At 55.5% G+C, this 20,757-nt stretch overlaps 1 protein-coding gene across 7 annotated transcripts in view; it reads right to left on the reverse strand.

Annotated features, from left to right (window-relative positions):
• Positions 1-20,757, reverse strand: part of NRXN2 (neurexin 2) — a 99,604-nt gene that overhangs the window by 50,561 nt on the left and 28,286 nt on the right. For 4 of the 7 annotated variants that reach the window (XM_061203563.1, XM_061203566.1, XM_061203568.1 and 1 more), the window contains 5 exons: positions 17,272-17,295; positions 9,599-9,760; positions 8,478-8,916; positions 4,624-5,010; positions 4,258-4,461 (listed from right to left, as the gene is read on the reverse strand). In XM_061203563.1, the coding sequence (XP_061059546.1) occupies positions 4,258-4,461; positions 4,624-5,010; positions 8,478-8,916; positions 9,599-9,760; positions 17,272-17,295 (1,216 nt within the window). Of the gene's footprint in view, positions 1-4,257; positions 4,462-4,623; positions 5,011-8,477; positions 8,917-9,598; positions 9,761-17,250; positions 17,296-20,757 lie in introns of all 7 variants that reach the window. The other 3 variants (XM_061203564.1, XM_061203562.1, XM_061203567.1) reach the window with 2 other exon arrangements.

A 20,757-nucleotide genomic window follows, 5' to 3' on the forward strand; every position in this document is an offset into this window, starting at 1 on the left:
ATGTCATCCTCACTAGGAACTGGGATTGCCGACGGACACACCTGGAGAAAGGCAACTCCAGGGGGGTGACGAGGGGCAGGCCAGGCTGGGCACTGGCCCCCGAGGCCACGCCCAAGGTAGAAGGAACCCAGGAACCCAGGTCACACTGGAACAGGGTGAAGAATCCAGGGACTCTACGGTCCTCTAGGGACAGAGACCAACCACCCTGCTCAGGACCCGTAGACAGCAGAGCTCCAGGAACTGGCTCAGCGTCGGCAGACGTGGTGGAGGCCGGGGCCGGGGCAGGAGGCACAATCGGCTTCTCTGGCATCTCTGCCTGGATGGAGGCAGCAGCCTCAGGCCTTCTCGGCCCTCTCCAGCCCAGCAAACACCCAGGCGCCTGAGGCTGGCACTGAGCGCCTCCTCCTGCCACATGGCCAGGGGCGGCTCCGCTCTCTTCAGGACCAAGTCTGCGTCATTCCAGTGAGCCCCTGACATGCTGTGCAGCTGCCCGTGGGAGCCTGGCTTCCCTCACTACAAGACGGGACCACGAGGCCAAAGACCAAGCCCGCCGGGCTCCTCTCCATCCTCCAGCAGCAAGTCCGGACCAGGACTGGGGCCTCGGTGGAGCAGGCCCTGGGTAGCAAGCAGGATGGGGATAGAATGGGGCTCCTGAGGTGGGGCCAGCTTGGGTCATGCAATGTGGAAGCAAGTCCCGGGCCTGGCTCTAAGCTTAGGTCCCTGTCCCAGTACGATTTCCCTTCCAGTCGGCTGGGTCAGTCTTTATGTGTGTGTCTTGCATCTATATAACGTCTTCACTCCCACTATTCCATTTGAGCCTCAAAACCACCACAGAAAGGAGGCAGAGTGAGGATCCTTATCCCCACTTTACAGACAAAAATACAGAGGCTCAGAGAGGGGAAATGACTTACCCAGCAGTCTAGGAGACCAGGGCTAGAACCCAGATCTTCTGGCCCCAGGCCCAGTGCTCTTCCCATCATAGCCTGAGGCTGGTGGCTGGGTGTGGACCACCTGTGTGCTTGTGTGGTTCACACAGAGGTCACACGCCTCCCTGTACACACATCACTTGGTGTCTGTGGACAGATGTGTCTGCAACAAGCATTTGGTCACGGCTTGTCATGAGCCGTTAGAGATGGCATCTCTGTGGATGGAGGCGGGCACAGCAGGCAGCGAGAGATGTGGGAGGACTGTCCTGCTGGCCACCTTGTTCCTTAACTTCTAAATACTTATGTGACACAGACAGAAAAGCATATCCATGGGAAGGAGATCCTGGGGGTGAAAGGTCCCGAGGGCCCCCCAGAGGGCACTGTCCTGGCCAAGGCTGCTGCCTCCTGTCGAACCTGAAGGAACCCACGCTTCTTCACAGGGAAACTAAGACAGTCCAAATGAGGAAGAAGCATCTGCTTTCCCTGCAAATAGAAGGCCCCAGATTTCCCCTGCAGTGTCCCCACCAAGTACAGAGCCACGTGCTTACCACACCGAGAACACACACGTGCCAGGGTGAAGGGGTACCTCACCCTGGGTACACAAACCTGGGCAGTCTGAGAACCGCAGGCCCACGCGTGGGGTCCTGGGCTGGCGCCTTCCTCCTGTGACCATTTCAGGGGTGCCAGGGGCCGCTGTACAGACCCGTGGAGCGCTGGCCAAAGGGTGTCTCCCATCCCGCTTCCCACTGCCACCCACCACCCACCCACTCTGTAGGCTGTGATTGCGGTTAGAAGCTGAGCTTCAGGGAACCCTAAAGTTCCCCACCTCCGGGGCCCTGGCCGCCTGCACACCTCCCCACCTCCAGCCCCCGCCTCACTCAGCAAATCTTTGTCCTAGGAGTACAAAGGCCAGATGGCCAAAAGGGGAAAGGACACAGTATAAATTTATTAGCAAGGTAATGGGTCCCCAAAAGGCCACAGTCTGTCCCCCAAATGCCCTGGAGACCAATGTTAAGATAGACTCCAGATACATGTTTAAAGCTCAAAGCTCCGTGTTCTCTCCAGCTGAGCATTCTAACCCGCTCAGAAGAGCCCAAATTCTCCTCCAGGCCCAGGACACAACAAGCAACCCCGGGGGCCTGAACTTCCCACATGACAGGTCCTTGGGTGCTACACCTCTATACGCTCAAAGGCTAGCCTGAAAGGGACAGATGTGACCCCAGCCTGGGCAGCTTAGGACCTCTAGCTTCCAGGGTTCCTCTGACTGAAAGCTCCATGATGGTGGGACCTCACCTCAGTCACTACTGTAGCCCCAGGTTCAGAACACACTGGCACTAAGAAGGTGTCCCATAAATATCAGCTGAATGAGTCGCCCTGCTGTTTTCCTTTTGACCCTGCCCACAAGAGCTGAAGCCCACGGAGAGTCCAACAGGTCTCACGGTCCCGCCACATGGATGCCCCAGGGACTGCCAGGTGAAGCGGAGCCGTGCCTCTTCTGGGCAGGGGCAGAGGCATCGAGCCTTCAGGTGGCAAGGGCCCCTGATGCCCCTCCACCCCCCAGCCCTGTTAGAGGCAATGAGGAAAGCACCAAACCTCGAACCTCGGGGCAAATGACCTGCGTTTGAGTCCGGGGTCTTCCCCAACCATCACTATAGCTTTGTGATGTTGGACAGGCCAGTAGATGGATTTCACGATCTATAAAACAGGGGCAGGGCTTCCCTGGTGGCGCAGTGGTTGAGAATCTGCCTGCTAATGCAGGGGACACGGGTTCGAGCCCTGGTCTGGGAGGATCCCACGTGCCGCGGAGCAGCTGGGCCCGTGAGCCACAGTTGCTGAGCCTGCGCGTCTGGAGCCTGTGCTCCGCAACAAGAGAGGCTGCGATGGTGAGAGGCCCACGCACCGCGATGAAGAGTGGCCCCCGCTTGCCGCAACTGGAGAGGGCCCTCGCACAGAAGCGAAGACCCAACACAGCCAAAAATAAATAAATAAAAAGAAATTGAAAAAAAAAAAGAAAAAAAAAAAAACAGGGGCAGCTATGGGGACTCACATGTGAAAGCAGACAAGGGGAAGATGGCATGTCCCCTTGTGCACCACACACACACACACACACACACACACGGCTCTCTAAACGCAGAGCAGACGAGGGCGGCTGTGTGAGGGCTGGGTCCTCCTGCCTCCGGATCTGCCACTGCACTGAGCTTGGGCTGAGCACCGGTAGGCGTCTGCGAGCGCTTCACGAACGAATGAACCGACGTGTGAGCGCGAGCGCTTCACGAACGAATGAACCGACGTGTGAGCGCGAGCGCTTCACGAACGAATGAACCGACGTGTGAGCGCGAGCGCTTCACGAACGAATGAACCGACGTGTGAGCGCGAGCGCTTCACGAACGAATGAACCGACGTGTGAGCGCGAGCGCTTCACGAACGAATGAACCGACGTGTGAGCGCGAGCGCTTCACGAACGAATGAACCGACGTGTGAGCGCGAGCGCTTCACGAACGAATGAACCGACGTGTGAGCGCGAGCGCTTCACGAACGAATGAACCGACGTGTGAGCGCGAGCGCTTCACGAACGAATGAACCGACGTGTGAGCGCGAGCGCTTCACGAACGAATGAACCGACGTGTGAGCGCGAGCGCTTCACGAACGAATGAACCGACGTGTGAGCGCGAGCGCTTCACGAACGAATGAACCGACGTATGAGCGCGAGCGCTTCACGAACGAATGAACCGACGTATGAGCGCGAGCGCTTCACGAACGAATGAACCGACGTATGAGCGCGAGCGCTTCACGAACGAATGAACCGACGTATGAGCGCGAGCGCTTCACGAACGAATGAACCGACGTATGAACGCGAGCGCTTCACGAACGAATGAACCGACGTATGAGCGCGAGCGCTTCACGAACGAATGAACCGACGTATGAGCGCGAGCGCTTCACGAACGAATGAACCGACGTATGAGCGCGAGCGCTTCACGAACGAATGAACCGACGTATGAGCAAGCGGATGAGCCGACAGCCAGGAGTGAGCTATGTCCTTACATGTGCGCGCGCGGGACACATGGCTCCGAGACCCAGGAGCGCCCCGGGAGGGTGGCTGTCACACCCCAGACACATTCGGGGTCCCCCTCCCCACAGTGCTGCCGAGCGCGAGGCATCGCCCTACACTGTGCATCCTCGCTGGGACGAAGTTCTCGGGGGCTCTGACCAGGGCTGGCACCTCCCCACCGCCAATCTCTCACTGGCACCACCACCAGCTTCTCCAGACAGAGGGGGTGTGGGTGAGAGGCAGGGTCGGGGAAGGGGCCAGGGGCACGGGCGGGGCGGTTACCGAGGTTGACGGTGAGCTTCATCTGGCCCCCGTCCAGCTCCAGGCGCAGGGTGTCAGCTGACTCCCTGGAGGTGGTGGCCATCATGAGCCCGTAGGCCCGCTGGGACATGAAGCGCAGAGACACGTCCTCCGCCTCCGTGTGCATGGCGTTGGGCAGCATGATCTTCATGTACATGGAGCCATCGTAGCTCAGGACCGTGGCCTCTGCCCCAGGAGTGGGGGGAGGGAGAAGGTGGGGGGGACAGGCAGAGGCCAGTGGAGGGAGAGAGAAGACCGAGAGAATCATTGCAGGGGTGGCAGGCCCAGGGCTGGTCTACGAGGGGCACAGGGACGGGCAGGGGGCACCGGGATGACGACCAGCCTCACCTCTCTCACAGACCCGCCCCAGAAAGCCGGTCCCGACGCAGTCACAGACGAAGCGGTTCCAGCCCTCTCGACAGACGCCGCCATTGCGGCAGGGAGCGGAGGTACACTGCTTCAGCGTCTCCCGGGAGCAGAAGGGGGCGACGCCCACAGCCCCCTGCGCCTCAGCCAGGCCCCGGAGGTCTCGGCTACGCCCGTCTATGAAGAGGTCCCGCACGCAGCCCACGTAGCCAGCCCGGAGCGCCGCCGTCCACACCTCCGGGGGCAGGGGCAGGTCCACCCGCCCGCCTTCAGGTAGGCCGCCCAGGTACAGCTCGCTCTCCAGGTCCAGAATCTCGCTCTCCCCCGTGGCCAAGAATGGCGTGCTGCGGCTGTTCACCGAGATGGAGCCTGCAGATGGAGAGAGAGTGGGCTTCAGTGGGGAAGGCAGGAGCGAGAGACCCCACAGGTCAGAAAAGGATGTCCTGCCCTCGCACCACAGGCAGCCCCAGGCTGCAGACACTGCTTGACAAAGGTGCCAATTTCAGGAACCAATGTGAGCCAGCCCCAGCCCAGCTGCAGTGTGCAGTGGGCCTCTGTCCGGACTCCTCCTTCCCACCCGAGCAAGTCCTCAGAGGATGTACAGGAGGTGGACACACCCCCAAAGGGCTGGATCCTTCACATGTCCTTCCCCCAGCCAGCCCCTTAGACCAGGAGTCAGAGGCAGAGACCCCCAAGGAAGCTGAAAGGCTTGAATCCAAAGGGTTTCCCCCACTAACATTTATTGAGCTTTAATGACTATATGCCAGGCACTTAGCACTTCACGTATATCATATCTCTTAAGTCTCACGGTAACCCTATGAAATTGGTCCTTTACGATCCCACTTTGAAATGGCAGATGAGGCTTAGAGAGACTGGGGAAGCTGCCCAAAGTGCCGCAGCAAGTAAGGACCAGAGCTAAAGTACCACCCAGGTGGCAGGACCCCAGAACCTGCATCATCTCCCACCCCCCGACCTGGAGAGGTAGGCAGGCGATCAGCTCCTGGAGCCTGTGAGACAGGATGGCAGCCAGGAAAGGGAAACCAAGCATGGAGCTTCTGAGTTGTAAGAGTTCTTTGGAAGGAGAGGCTGGTTATCTTAGAAGTAAGATTTGGGATCAGGTGCGAGCTTCAAAGCCTTTCCTGAGATCTCAAGAAACCAAAACCTATACATTAGAAGCTTTATTCCGTTTGTAATTTTTATTCCATACATTCTCCTTCTGCTCTCCTTTCTCAAGTTTGGAAGAATTCTTTAAAAGATAAAAATAAAAAGTCCGCCTAGCTCAGAGGGGCTAATAAAGAGAGGTAAGGATGGTTTGATCCACGCTAGGCCTGATCGGGCAGAGATTGGGGGTGGGGAGTGGTAAGAGACAGAGCGTGGGCACCAAGCGTGGAGCTGCAGGAACAGGACCAGGGCCTCCTCTGCACACTTGGCGCCTCATCTGGAGTACATGCTCCTCTGTGCAAACCCTTCCCTGCACCAGAGAGGCCCTTCCCCTGTGCCCCATTTTAACACCATGGTCCCTGGTTTGTCCTCCCTGACAAGGTGTCAGATCCCCACTCCCCCTCCCGGCCCCCCAAACATGGCCCCCAATCACCCACACTTCTATTTGTAGCAGGTTCCCCAGGTGCTTCCACCCACCCCCTGTGGGGCCTCCTGGACACGGACACCACCCAACTGGACTCTCCACAGACGAACAGAACATGAAAGAAGGAAGGGGGAGGAAGGCTATGGTGGGGAAAGGGTGTATAATGGAGAGTCAGCAAAAGGAAATTAAAGTGAATACAGGTCTTGTTTCAAGGTCACTCTAAAACATGGAAAGGGAACAAACCAAGTGTCCCACGACAGATGGGTGGATAAACAAAAGGTGGTCTATCCATACAATGGAACGTTATTCAGCTGTGAAAAAGGAAGGAAGTGCCGTCACATGCTACAACGTGGATGAACCCTGGGGACATTATGCTAAGTGACATAAGCCACACACAAAAGGACAAATATTGTGTGATTCCCCGTATAGGAGGTCCCTAGAATAGACAGAAAGTGGGATGGTGGTAAACAGGGGCTGGGGGACGGGGAGTTATTATTTACGTGGACAGAATTTCAGTTTGGGAAGATGAAAACATTCTGGAGATGGAGGGTGGGGATAGTTACACAACAATGTGAATGCCCTTAATGCCACTGAACTGTGCACTTAAACATGATTAAAATGGTAAATTTTATGTTATGTATAAATTACCACAATAAAATTTAGAAACATGGGGAAGGTCAAAGAGAGCTTTGTTGGAGTGACTGTCCCAAGTCTGTGCTGGTGTACACGAACAAATGTGGGCCATCAGAAATGGTCGAAGTGACCCAAGGACTAGCCAGGGCTGGTGTGTGGGCTCTGGAGATCGAGGGAGGCTAAGGAGACCACTTCCTGAAGACAGAGAAGAGCGGAAGGCCCTGGGGTTCTATGCAAGGCCTGAGCAGATTTCCAACCTAGAGAGTTACAGATCCCCTGTGTGGAAACCCTGGGAGGCAACGAGTGCTCTGTGAAGACTCCCTGGTACCATCATGACACAAAACCAGGGGACGAAGCCATTTACCGCAAAGCCTGGGGAAGGCAACATTTCCCTGAGGAAGGGAGAGGAAGAAACAAGCAAGCCCATGAGAGGTCAACACCTCCAGAAGCCATGGCAGCCCCTTCCTCCCTGTGTGTGTGGGGACACTCACTCCACCCAGACATGAAGGCCCCGTGCAGCGACAGCTGGGGGAGCATGAAAATTTAGCTGACGTTGATAAGAGCTTAAATTGGATAATGTGTCAGTTCTCATTTATATCAATTCTTTCTCTTATGTCCAACAAGATGGAGAAGAGTAAAGAAGAGAATTAGGCAGAAAACAGGAAGAGGATGGGAAAGGAAGACTGAAAATGAAGAGTGGAGGAGGGGTGGCAAGAAGCAGCAGAAGATTCAAGAACAGCACCTGCCCGGCCCCAGTGCCCTCCGCCTGGCTGCTTTATTGTGTAAGAACCTCACCAGGCGGAGCGTGGTGTTTACTGTCTGTGTCTCCCCACTGGAACACGAGCTCTGGGACAGCCGAGACTCCAGCTCACCACTGCCCCATCCAAGCACCCTGGACAGCGCCTGGCGCACAGTAGGTGCTTGCTAAATATTTGAGTGAGTTAGTAAAGAAGGTTGAATGAATCTAGATAGAAGGGAGGCAAGGTTGGGAAGTTTTTTTAAGAGAACAAGATAGGGACTTCCCTGGTGGTCCAGTGGTTAAGAATCTGCCTGCCAGCGCAGGCGACGCGAGTTCGATCCCCGCTCAGGGAACTAAGATCCCACATGCCACAGGGCAACTAAGCCCACGCACCACAACTACAGAGCCCATGCACCTTGGAGCCCGCGCGCCACAACTAGAGAGAAGCATGCACACGGCAACTAAGACCCGACGCAGCCAAAAATAAATAAATAAAAATAAATAAATAAATAAATGTTTTAAAAAGAGAGAGAGAGAATGGGATAACCACTGTGTTAGGCACTGCACTAATGCTTTTACAGGTGTTCTCTTGATTTTCCCTCCTGAGGACCCCAGTTTAACGAGATCCTTTTATAAAGAAGGAAACTGAGGCTGCAGGGGGTTGAGTGACGGCCTAGAGTCACACATGCAGGAAGTGGGAGCGTGAGGTGTGTGCCCGGGTCCAACTGACTCCATTCTTTCCACCAAGGCACCACGCAACAGGGACAACAGAGGGGCCGGGAGGGCCAGGGGAGGGCGGGAGGAGAACAGCCGAAGAGACTGTCAGGATGGGTGGAGAGGGGCGGTCAGGGGAAAGGGGAAGGTCCAGAGGCCTCTGACCTTTGCGCCCGTCCCTCTGGAAGTCCACATGGCACCACTCGCCGTCGTTGACCTTGCGGCTGGACGCCCGCAGCTTGATGCCCCCAGACCCCATGTCCAGCAGAAGGTAGAGGTAGCCGTCCAATAGCTCCATGGCAAAGTAGTCAGCCCGCTGGGCAGCGCTGTGGCTGCCGGCCCCGGCCCCGGCCCGCCGGCCCTGGCTGAAGAGCAGCAGCCCGTTGGGCTCGGTGGTGCGGAAGTCTAGCGAGATCGAGCCGGTGCGCTTGGCGCTCCAGCGGGGCAGCGCCACAAAGGCCTCAGGGCTCTCGAAGGTCACAGGGTCCAGGGCAGCCACATCCTCACAGCGGAACGACAGGTCCCCCTGCAGCTTCATCTTGGGGTCGCCTTCCTTTGCCAGGCGGGATAGCTCCAGCTTGAAGTCATTATTCTTATAGACCACCTGCAGGGAGGGGCGGGGGGTGGGCGGTCCAGGATGAAGAAGAGGAAGCAGTTTAGGGCCTGGTCACTCCTGCCCGGCGGCACGGGCCCCTGCCACCCAGCCCCGGGGCCCCACTCCACACCCCAGACCGTTGTTCTAGAACTGCACGAGCAGAGGCTGTGAACAGCACCTCCCTTGCCCCACTTATTTGTCTGTCCTGTCTCCCTGCCCAGCACGAGCACGGCGGCCCTCGGGGCTGCTGAATTGCAGTTCACAATAACTGCAGGACAGTCGCCACTGACGTCTGGTTTACGCTCTCATCTGCTCCTCACAGCCGCCTTGAGAAGTAGGTACTGACCACCCGTTTTACAGACGAGGAAACTAAGAGTCAGACAGGTCAAGGGACCCGGCCGAGGTCATGGAGCTAGTGAGTGGGCCTTAAACACAGGTCTTTAGTGTTCACGTCCACCACTCTCGCCTCTGTACACAGCTGCCTCGAGGGTCCTCTGAGAGGATGGGGGCCTTTGGGGCTCAAGGAAACAAGAGAGGAGAAGCCGGAGTCAATGGGCCTTAGGTTTTGAAGAGAGGAGATCTCCCACCACTGACCGGAAGGAAGAGGCCCCTGGCAGCTGGCCGGTCAGACCGAACCACACTGCAGACAGGGTTCCCGGGCTGCCCCCGGCCCCCTCCTGGCCCTACTCACATCCTTGAGGCAGCCCATGAAGTTGTTGCTGACGGGCGAGCCCGGCAGGTCCGCCGTGTTGGGGCTGCCCCCAATGTAGAAGAAGTCGTCAGAGCCCAGCATGGTGTAATCCTCCTGCGTGTAGCCTGTGGTGGTCAGGATCCCGTCCACCGAGATGGTCACCTGCCCAGCCCAGGGAGGGAGGGGGAGAGACAAGGAGACAACCGGCATCAACTCCCTGGGAAGAGCCTCGGGCTGGGCAAGGGAGGGGCCGGGGGGCAGCAGGGGAGGGGGACCCCCCCCCATTTTTATGTCTGCTTGTCTCGGAGGAGGAACAGTGGGGGTGGGGGGAGGGAAGTGGGGGAAGGAGGCAGCACAAGATTTGATGGTTTCAGGGTGGGCTAAGGCCCAGCTCGGCAGGCAGAGGCCTGAAGGACACTCGAAGTGCTCACTGTGGCTCCGGACGGGAGTGGCAGCTTCAGGAAGGGCCCCATTAGGGCAGGATGCAAATGGCGCCCCCGATTCTCTCCTCCTGAAGGGGTCTCTGGACCCGCATGTGATTTCAGAGCATCTTTCGTAAACAAGGCAGAGAACACCCGTTCTCCAGGGGTCCTGGTTGCTTGGACTCCCCTGCAGCTCTCCCTGCAGGGCGTGGAGGAGTCCTTTCAATCTTAGCCAGGAGGGCGGTGGTCAACCGCAAGGGCATGAGGAACAGGAGCCCAGATATTCCTGGGGAGACGTGGAACTTCCTGGGGGACACATAGCGCCCTTGAGGGCTGATTCCCACCAGCACCCCCCTAACTGGTCCTAGCCCCCTTGCTGAGTCTGTCTCTTTACTCTCCGAGTCACTCCCTTGTCCCCCAAGAAGAGGGCAGCCATTGGCCTATTCATCAGTCTGCCTGATTCATTCACCCCCACCATCATCGGGGCCAGGGTAAGGAACAGAGGGGGACAGGCTAACCTCATGTCACCTTGACCCTGGGCTGAAAAGTCAGGTAAGAAAGCAAGATGGGTAGGGATGGGGGCACACCTGGTGCTCTGAGGAGGTGAAAGGGGCTCAGCAGTGGCCTGGAGAAGGCTGAAGTGACCTTGGGGGGCAGTGACAAGTACAGCGAACTCCATGATTCCCTGCTCCCCAGGCAAATGTCCACGTAACCCCTGAAAAGCCTAGCCGTAGGAGCATCCCACACCCAGCCAGGTTGTGGGGAAGAGCCGAGGCCGGGGGACCATAAGCCCCCACTCTCTGAAGGCTGTGGGTTAGGACGGTCAGGCTCCTGCAGGGGTGACCAGGAAGCTGGCCCGCGGTGAACCCGACTCTGTGCTTCTGCAGGCCACAGCTCACCCCATTCCCACGCTCCAAACATGCCTCAGCACCCCCTTCTTGGGCGAAGTCTGGAGATTGGGGCCTTCCAATCACAGCCCGTGATGTCCTCCCCACATCAGTCCATACCCACATGCCACCAGCCATCTTCCAGTGACTGGACGCCAGGGTTCCACTGTTGCAGGGCCGCAGAGTGGGTGTTAGGAACACCTAAGGGACATGGGCAGAACGGGGCCAAGGGGAACGTCCCTCACAGGCCCCTCGAGTCCCCCTCGTGCTGGGCTGGAGCCTCACAGTGAGAGGGGTGGGGCCGAAGGGGCCCCCTCCTGGGAACCATCAAATCTTGTGCTGGGGGAACTAGGTTCAAGGACAGAGGTAAGGGGGTGTCTTTGTGGAAGCGGGCACTTTGAAGCTTTTGAGTCTTGTTTCGAGGGGAGGGTTGGTCATTATTGTTTATTTCTTCTTCCCTCCACCCCACCCGAGGCTAGGAAGTGGGGATCTGGGTGGAAAAGGGAAGGGTCAAAGTATTAGTCACAAAAACATGCAGACAAGATTAGAACAGGCAGACGGGGGTTGGAGAAAGGGCAGAAGGGGGCTGGGACACAGAGATGGGGGTAAGACAGGGAGGCAGGGGGAAGGGGCCTCCATCCTGCCCTCCACCTCCACTCCTGGGGCTGCACTGAGAGACCAGGAATTGGGCCACTATTAGTTCCTGAGCCTGTGTCTGGTCACCCCAACTAGAGAGTCAGCTCCTGAAGGCCGGGCCCCTGGCCTGATGTGTCCCTGTAACCCTACTAATCCCAGCACAGTCCAGGGGACACGTCTCCGTCATTAAAATGAATGTCAAGTCACCTTGCGACCCAGGGCCACACTTGGCTCTCACTTGCCTGTGTCCCATCTATGAACCCGGCGCCTCGGGGGCTTTGGTGGACAGAATCTCAGTCCTCCGAGACTGCTCTGATGGGACGACCCTGCTCCTGTGCATGGCGAGGGCCCTCCCAGCCCCAAAGCTTCCCCGGAAGAGGCTCTTCCTCGCTCTATATATACGTCGGCCTACCAGCAGCCTGAGCCGGTCAGCTGTCTTCCTTCCCCAGCCCCAGAAGCCAGGGCGCCAGCTACTGGCATCTTCCTCACCCTATGGGCCCTCTTCCGCCAGTCGATTCAGCCAGCTCACCTGCCTTCGCCCTCAGAGTTAGAAGGACCTGACTTGGGGGGGCCCCTCCTCAACTCCCCTCCAGACTGGGCACAAATCTGACCTTGCCCGCCATGGCTTTATGCAAATCACCACCACGTGGTGCCCCCTATTGGGAAAGGGCTGCCTTAATCCCTTTTGTATCTGTCCCTATTTTAGAGCCACCCTGGCCCAGGGGGTGGGGAGAGGGTAGCAGGAGGCAGGGTAACACAGGGTGCACAGAGGAAGGGGGGTGGTCAGCCTGGGGGTGGGGGAAGAAGAGAGAGAAAGGGGGAGATGGGCACTGGGTAGAAAGGAAGCCAAGGGTCAGGGGAATGGAGGAAGGTCTCTGGGGAAGGCAAGGAGGGAGATGACTGAGATTAGTAAAACCCAACTGTTCCCTCAGACAAATCAAAGTCCAGACACAAAAATGGCAGGTTCGTTAGTAAAAGCAGGAAACAGGGGAATAATTCCCCCAGTCCCCCTCCACCCCAGGGGTTCATGATGCCCCTGCCCCCCAATCCCCCCGCGCAGCTTCTGGAAGGGGTGGGGCTGGCAGGGGAAGAGGGCAGAGGGGGGGCATGCGACACAGAACAGCCATCACAGCTAGGAAGCGTGCAGGTTAGAGGGCCAGGGTGGGGGGCCTGGCCCAGCAGGACAGGCAAGAGAAAGGCAGCCACAGGTGGGAAGCCGTGCGGGACCGGGGGGCATTGGGAAGAACCGAGATGGAGGCGAAAGAGCTGTAGGGGTGCAGGAAGGAGAAGCTTCCTTTCAACGGAGGAAGGGAGAGGAGCCACCACTAGAACAGAGACATGTACAGGTTGAGAAAGAAAGGGATGGGACATTAGACTCAGACCTTCCTCCCCAGACGGTGACCCAGACACTCATTCCCACCACCCATTCACCACTGATCACTGATCACTGACCCCAGACACGCCTGCTCACACACCACGTCTTACTGAAGGCAGTGGGAGGGAGTCTTGACAGGCTCATTTCCAAGCAGAATCCTTTTTGTCATCAGGACCATGGCTAGCACCCCAAGACACAGCAGATACTCTGCACCCAACCCACACCAATCCACGCAACACAGACAGACTGGGCCCTGAGTGGGGCTGAGTAGGACAAGAGGAATGAGCCACAGCTCTGCCCTGGAAGAGCCACGCCCAGCCAGGGATCAGGGGAAGGAGCACAGAAGACTCAGGAGCCCAGCGCCCAACCTCCGCTGTTCCCCAGGGACGGGGAGGGTGGCTGGAGGTGGCTGCAAGGGGCAGCCTATGACCTGGGTGGGCTCTCAACCCTCCCTACTGGTCCCACCTCTCTTCTGCTCTGCTCTGCTCTGCTCTGCTCATCTCCCCCCTTAGGCAGGCTGCTAGGATGTGAAACCAGGTCTTGGCCACAAATATCTCCACTCGGGCATTCCATGCCCACCGCACCCCCGGAGGAGAGGCTGGGGAAGAGGAAAATACCCCTCTGACATCATCCAGAGCCTTTCCCAGCTCCCTGCTATGATCACACGGTCGCTGACCTTCCTGGGAGGGGGATTATTTGGGGGAGAATAAGACTGAGGGCAGGTGTTAACCTGTAGGCAGGCTAGATGGGCTTTGGGGAGTCATGACACCCCTTGGCATTGTACGCAAACTGCTTCAATGGGCTTCTTTTTCCTGTGAGAGTCCACTGCTGCCACCAAATTCTCAAAAAGCTCCTGAGCCAAAGACGGGTAAGGACAACTAGTTTAGGAAGAAGGTCCTGGCCTGCCTTTAGGACTGCAGACGTGGGAGTAGGGCATGAGGATGGGAGGATGGCCGAGGGAGCGTGTGCAGCCCTGTTCCATGTTTGAGTTTAGCCATCTGCTTGGGGTGGGGAGAAGCTGAAAGAGAAACAGGTTGGAAAGACACACCAGGAAGATGACCTAACCAGCAGTGATAGCCCCACGGTGAATCCTGACGACTGGATTTAATAAAGTTTGGGAACAGAAACTTCAGGTCACAAATCCTGAGTTCTCCTATGGCCTTTACCACCTTCCAGAACAATCTCATTTTACATCTCTGACTCTCATCTGTAAAAGGGGTTTAACAACTTCCATCACTCCTGCTTCTCCCAGGCTTACTATGAGGATCAAATGAGATCAATAAAGTGAAAGCACTGAACTCTTCCACTACTTGCTATGTGACCCCAGGCCTTCTTGGACCTCAGTTTCCTCATCTGTTAACTGGGAATAATCTCTGCCTGCTGCCTGCAATCTAGGCATTCGTCAAGTTTAAATGATATTCAAAAGGTGAGAGCTATTTAGAAGAAGCAAAGCCTCCAGTGTCATGAGCAGAGAACACTTCTTTCAGCCTGACCACACCTGACCCAAACCTCTCCACTGGTTGGCCTTTTTGATCCGGATCCACCCTCTCCCCCAAGGAGGAATACTCAAATAACAAAAAGAGTCCATATAAAGAAGTTAGTAAAAATAAATACAAAACCAACCAGAGCCCGGCTGAGGAATGCCCGGGAATCAGAGCAGGTTGAACCCTGTCTCTTTGGGTGCCCGGTTGTCTGACTCCATTCTTGGCTGAAAGAGCTGATCCCTGGGACAGGTATCTGAGGCTTTATGAGGTGACTCAGGCCACCCACGGGCACCAGCTCTGGTCGTCAAGCAGTGACGCTCACGCTAGAAAGCGTGGACTTTGGAGACTTAGAAATTCACAGGGACTTTCCTGGCAAGGGCTGAAACCAGACAGGGTTGTTTGCTTCTTGACCAACTTAACCAAGTCATTCCATCCTCCCCAGGCCCGATTCCTGGGGCATTCTGGGGTTTCATGTAGTTATTTTGGGACTGATTCCCAAGAAAGGACGGTAATAGGATCTCCAATGGGGCCAGATATGCTGTATTCTCCAGGGTTTGCTATGAGAAGGGAATTGCTTCTTTACAAAACATCCCTGCCCTGGAAACACGGAGATAATCAGTTAGCATCTCATAAAGCTTAATAAAATTATAATTCCCTTTACAGAGTACAGACGCTTTCACTTCCATTCCCCTTCTTGATCTTCACACTGACTCCATGACATAGGCAATGCAGGTATATCAGCAGCTCGTTTGGTAGCTGAGGAAACAGCTTTAGCCCCAGTTCACACAGTTTTTAACTGAATTGAGACTAGAAGGAAGGGGAGGTCTGTAGGGCCCTGATTCTCAGATGGTATCCCCAGGGGTTGGCTTTATCTTGCCTCCCTTCTGTCCCCAAAGTCACAGTTCAGCTGTCTAGTGAAGCTCTGTAAAGAAAGAGTTCCAAATGCCCAGCTCCTAACAGATACTCAGTGGCCTGGCCCGAGGTGTGGCAGCACCGAACTCCTAGCAGCAGCAGCTGGAGAACAAGGCCTGTGGAGGGGCCGTGCTGGGACCACCACATGGCTCCACCTAAACACTGGGACGACAGAGTGGCCAAATGAGGTCTTGGACCGGGGAGGGCTAGGCTGGCCGTGGCCACGGGCACTAGCTCAGGATAGGGCAAAGGATGGGACCACAGGTCTGTGGGTGCAGGGAAACACAGACCTGCAAGAGTATCAGGACAGGCCAGATGTGGCCTCAGAGGTACATCCTCCTGGGGAGGTGGGGGAGCCACTCAGACAGGGAGCCTCGGCTCTCATGCTTCCCTCCTCTCCAGCCAGGCAGCTACGCACACCTGGGAGGCTGGGAAGGCCAGGCAGCTGCCCCAAGCAGCGTGGGCCCCGTGGGAGCAGACACGTCCATCTGCAGGGTCCCCAGCCTGGTGTTCAGTCACTCTGCATTATTAATAGGCGATGACTAACCGCCTGCTGCCGCAGAGCCAGGACAGGGCAGGCAGGAGGGAATCCCGGGGGATGGCGCACAGCAGGGCCTGCAGGCATACGCTCCAAGGTGAGGCGAGGAGCAAAGGGCCAGCCTCAGCTCCTTCCCTGCTCCTGCCCTCCCTGTCTCCACAGCCCACCTCCTAAGAGCCCTCAGCAGCTCAGAAGCACACAGTCACGCAGCCCCCAGCTCACACCGGCGTTTACACTTGTAGAATCACCAGCAGAGAATCACAAACACACAGTACAGTCTCCCACTAACACCCCCTAAATGTCACACCAACATTTACACACAGTCGCACCCACACACCAACACACACCAGCTGCGTCTACACAGACACCCACACCAACACTCACCGGGACTGAGCCCAACCCAAACAGAGGAGCTTGGCGACAAGTACCCCGACTGCACCCCAGCTGGGCCTCCTCCTCTCACCCCCTCAACAGGGAAGGGAACCAACCCCGGTCAGAGGCCATGCGGGACAGGCAGGGGGCAGACAGGGACAGGAGATGGAAGGGAAGGAAGGAAGACAGTGTGAGACACAGTGTTAGTCAGAGCAGCAGAGTGGTGGGGGAACGGGACGCTGTCCCTGGAGGGGGGAAAAGACCATTCATGCCATGCAAGGTGTCGGGGGAGACGGAACCAGGACCCCTCAAGACTGAGAAGTGAGGGAGGGGATGCCGCTTCTTCCCTGGCAGCCAGCATGGGGCAGCTCCTAAACTGGTATGAATGGTGATTTGAAGGAGCTCTGGACCGGCCCCAGATGGCCCTGCATCCCCCAAGGCCACCTCCCTCGCTGCAGCCTGCGGAGCTGGCTGCCACTGGAGGCCTCACCCCCAGCCCCCTCCCCCAAGTCAAGGGGCCTGTCCGGGAGCTGACAGTGAGCAGAGCGTAGCATGTCATGGGATGGTGTTTTCCATGGATTTTCAGGAGACCAAGAAAGAAACTAAATCAAAGAAAAGAAACAAGGGGCGGGGCAGGGGAGAAAAGGAACAAAATAAAGCAATAAAATAAGCAGCCTGGCATCGGGGCTGGTCTAACCAGAGCCGATGAACATGGGGCCTGCCCCAGGTCTCTCTGGCCAGGAATCTGAATTCAGAAGTGGGGGGTTAGGGCAGGGACAGACCAAATTCCTTGATTTCCGTTTGTCTTTTGGATTTGAGTTTGAACCAAAAAAAAAAAAGAAAGAAAAGGGAAAGAGGAAAACTAAAAGAGAGAAGCAAAATCTAAAGATTGTCCAGGACACAGAAAACAACTGGAAGAGCAAAACAACCAAAACCAAATGGGGAAAGGAAACGAAAGAGGGAGAATCCAACAGTTAAAAAAACCCACGGCAAACCAAACGGTAAGACAATTAGAGTGATATCTACCAGATAATGCAGTTTGTTTACCATAGCGTGTCCAATGCCTGCGTGCTTCACCGGAGATATGGGGGAAGGGGGTGGGGGGTGGGGTCAAAGAAAACAACAAAGACAACAACGAAAGAACAGAAGGAAAAGAAAAGAAAAGAAAAAGAAAATGACCAACTGTGAAACTCAAGGAAGGAGGAAAAATATATATCCATATATGTTTGGTTGTCTGTTCAGACCCTCCCACCTTAAGTTCAGCTGAAGTATTTTGTTTAAAGAAAATTAAATTATAATGGGAGGGAGAAATAAAACACACACAAAAATTAAATCCCTTCTCCCAATCCCCACCCCCCACCCCTCCTCTGGATTCCTCTCCCCGCCACCATCCCCTCCGGGAAGAGCCGGCTGCAGAGAAGGGGAACAGTTAAAGACCTTGGTTAGTAGAGAAGAAAACAACAAAAGAACTGGACCAGGAAAGCAAAGACTTAAAGATGGCGACATTCCGCAGATGAGACAGAAAGGTTAGTTCGGTTTTTCACTCATACCTTGCCCCACCTGTCCCTGCCCATCCCTTGGTCCCCCAGGTTATAAGCGTGTTAGTCACACACACAGAGTTGGCAACGGGGTTTTCCAACAGAAGGTGAGAGAGGGAAGGCAGGCGGTTAAGAAGCAGACCCAATTATGCAGTATTAGTAAGTCCTATGGGCTGAAATGTTAGGGAGTTGAGGGGAAGGGAGGGAGGGGAACAGGGGTGTGAGAAAGGGATGGGCTATTGACTCAGGGAATGGACGGATGGGTTTGTTGGCTAACTGGTCAACCAGATGGCTTTCCAGAGAACTGGCTAAAGAGCAAGTTGGTACTGGCCAACTGGCTGACCAGTGACCATGTCGAGTTAATGGGTTAACTGGTTGGTGATGGGCCAGCTGGCTGTCAGACTGGGAGAAGAGTGGCCAAGGCCCCCAGAGAATCCCAGGACTGGCTCAAATGAGAGGCAATTTCATTTGGAGGCAAAGAGAAGGGGTTCCCAGGGAGCATAGGAGGGGATATGGTTGTCTGCTTTTCCTGGGGATGGAGGATAGCAAATAGATCCAGGGAGTCATGGTGGGGGGAGGGGCAGCTCTGTTTTTGGTGGGGGTGGGGGTGGGGGGGAGGGTGGGGGTTTTTTCTTCCCATTTCTGTTCCTTGAGAAAGGAAGAGAGAGCAAGTCACCACCAGAACAGGGAAAAGGAAACTTGCCCTCCATGGGCTGGCGGAAAGCTCACTCTCACATCAGAGCTAATCATCCCAAAACCTCTTCCCTTCCCTCCCTGCTCCCACCGAGAACTGCCTCCTCCTTCCTGCCTAAACTGACCTTTCAGAGCCCAGATTTCCCCCAGATTTCCCCCAGTTCTTCAATCATCCCATGCCTATTCTCTTATGCTCCTCTGGGCAGCTGTTCCTCCCAGAATGAAGTACCCCCTCACCACCACCACTTCTGTAAGTCCCTGGAATTGGTCAGGCTTTCCCAGCAGCCCAGCCTCCTTCCACACACACACCCAGAACCCTGCACCTCCGCTCCCCACAGCAGCAGCAAAAATTCACTCCCCCCACAGACCACACCATAAAAAGGAACAGAGAGGCCCACCTCTCTCTAAAATCCCTTACTCCTCTGTAAACTATAAGCCAGCTTCTTCTACCCCAGACTCTAGAGGCCCCGCCCCCATGTGGCTTTATGTTCATTTCCTCTCCTCATGATCAAAGAACCACCTTCAAAATTACCCTTTGAGGAAGAGATGGCAAAGGGGCTGAGGCAGCTTCACTTAGTGTATCAGAGATGTTGGGACACTACTGCTTGATGTCCATCAAATACTAAACTGTGCGCCCGAGAGTGTGACTGTGAGAAGGAGAGGTCTTCTAGAGACAGATCCATTAGTTAGAGAGTTATTATAACCAGTGGGCACAGGACTAATTCAGTAAGACAATTAATAAGGGCCTTGTATCATTAAAAATAACAGAATTCAATATTAAGCAGCTAGAAGAAGTACTAAATAACCAATATTAATTATTAGTGATGCAGAAACAGTTTACATAGTAGGAAGACAAGAGTCTAACTGCAGGTGCAGAGACTGGAACAGGGGATAACACGTGGTACAAGGACTGGTCCTATCAGCCAGTAGGACCGTTAGGAAATGAAGAGGCCAACTACTCAGGACAAGGAACCATTAGCTTCAGGGCAGCTAAACCGATGGCGCCAAAAAAGGTACAAGTGCTCTGGTATCACTGCACTAGTCAAACAAGATAGGGGAAAAAAGGCATTGGAGGTGAAAGTCCAGCTACTACTCTTTTTTAATTAGAACTGGTTGTGGAGACTAAAATAAGGAAAAAATAGTTTTCGACTTTCATGGACAACTTCAATTTTTAACAAGTACAAGAGCGAATTAAGAAACAAGATTGAGGGAATTCCCTGGTGGTCCAGTGGTTAGGACTCCACGCTTTCACTGCCAAAGGCATGGGTTCAATCCCTGGTCAGGGAACTAAGATCCCGCAAGCCATGCAGCACAGCCAGATTAAAAAATAAGAAAGAAAGAAACAAGATTGAGAGGGCCTTCCACTGATGTGTCAAGAGATCCGGGCCTCCTCTGATAAATAGCGAGGTTGTGGTGGGCGAGACGGGGCCCCTCTAGACCTAGGCATTGAAGATCCAGAACCCGGTCCATGGTGATCATGCCCGAGGGGGCAACTGTGGCCAAATACTAGAGTGGAGCCTCCACTGGAACCCATCCTGGCACCTGTAACACAGCAGCCCACGCCTTCCCGAATGCCGGGATCGGGAGGGCTGAGGCTTCAGACTAACAAATGAGCAACGAAAGCTTTGCCCCACCCACAGAAACAGCTAGAGGGCTCCTGGAGCCCAGGGGCACAAGGATGACAGTGCATGATGAGGGAGGAGGGCATCAAGTCACAGAGGGAAGAAGTCAGTCATTGTAGCAAGTATAACTTACCATGGCCAACGGCCTTTGACAAAATTTTTCCCCATCTTCACCTTGATCTATCGGCATAGCTCCCGCCCTTCAAGAAAGCCAAGAAGGGGATTATACGCACAAATCACAAAAGTCTGAGTGAAGGCAATCTCTGTGGAGCTTGAGCAAGAGACGCTCAGGACAAAGAAAAGAGGACTCAGAGATAAGAGGGGCCCATTTTTCCAAGAGACAAGCAGAACATTTAGATGGTTCAAGATTTGGGAACACCCAAGAATGGCGGCACCACAAGACGAATGACAGGCACCTTAGCAGTGCGCACCAAGGCCGGCAGCCAGGCCCTCCCGGGAGGCAGAAAAGTGGAGTCAGACTCCCATCCTCCCACTTCCTGCGGGACAGCCTCGGGCCAGCTCTTCAACCTCGCTGGTGAAATAGGAGTATCTCCCACTTCACAGGATTGTTCGAAAAGTTAGGTGAGATACAAAAGAGAAAAGAGACCCTTGAACTTGGGGGTTCCGGAGGAGGAGAGATGTGAGGGTGCAATCTGAACAATGCTGTAAGAAAGGGACAG

The sequence above is a fragment of the Eubalaena glacialis genome, chromosome 10 (assembly GCF_028564815.1).
Source record: "Eubalaena glacialis isolate mEubGla1 chromosome 10, mEubGla1.1.hap2.+ XY, whole genome shotgun sequence".
Taxonomy (NCBI): Eukaryota; Metazoa; Chordata; class Mammalia; order Artiodactyla; family Balaenidae; genus Eubalaena; species Eubalaena glacialis.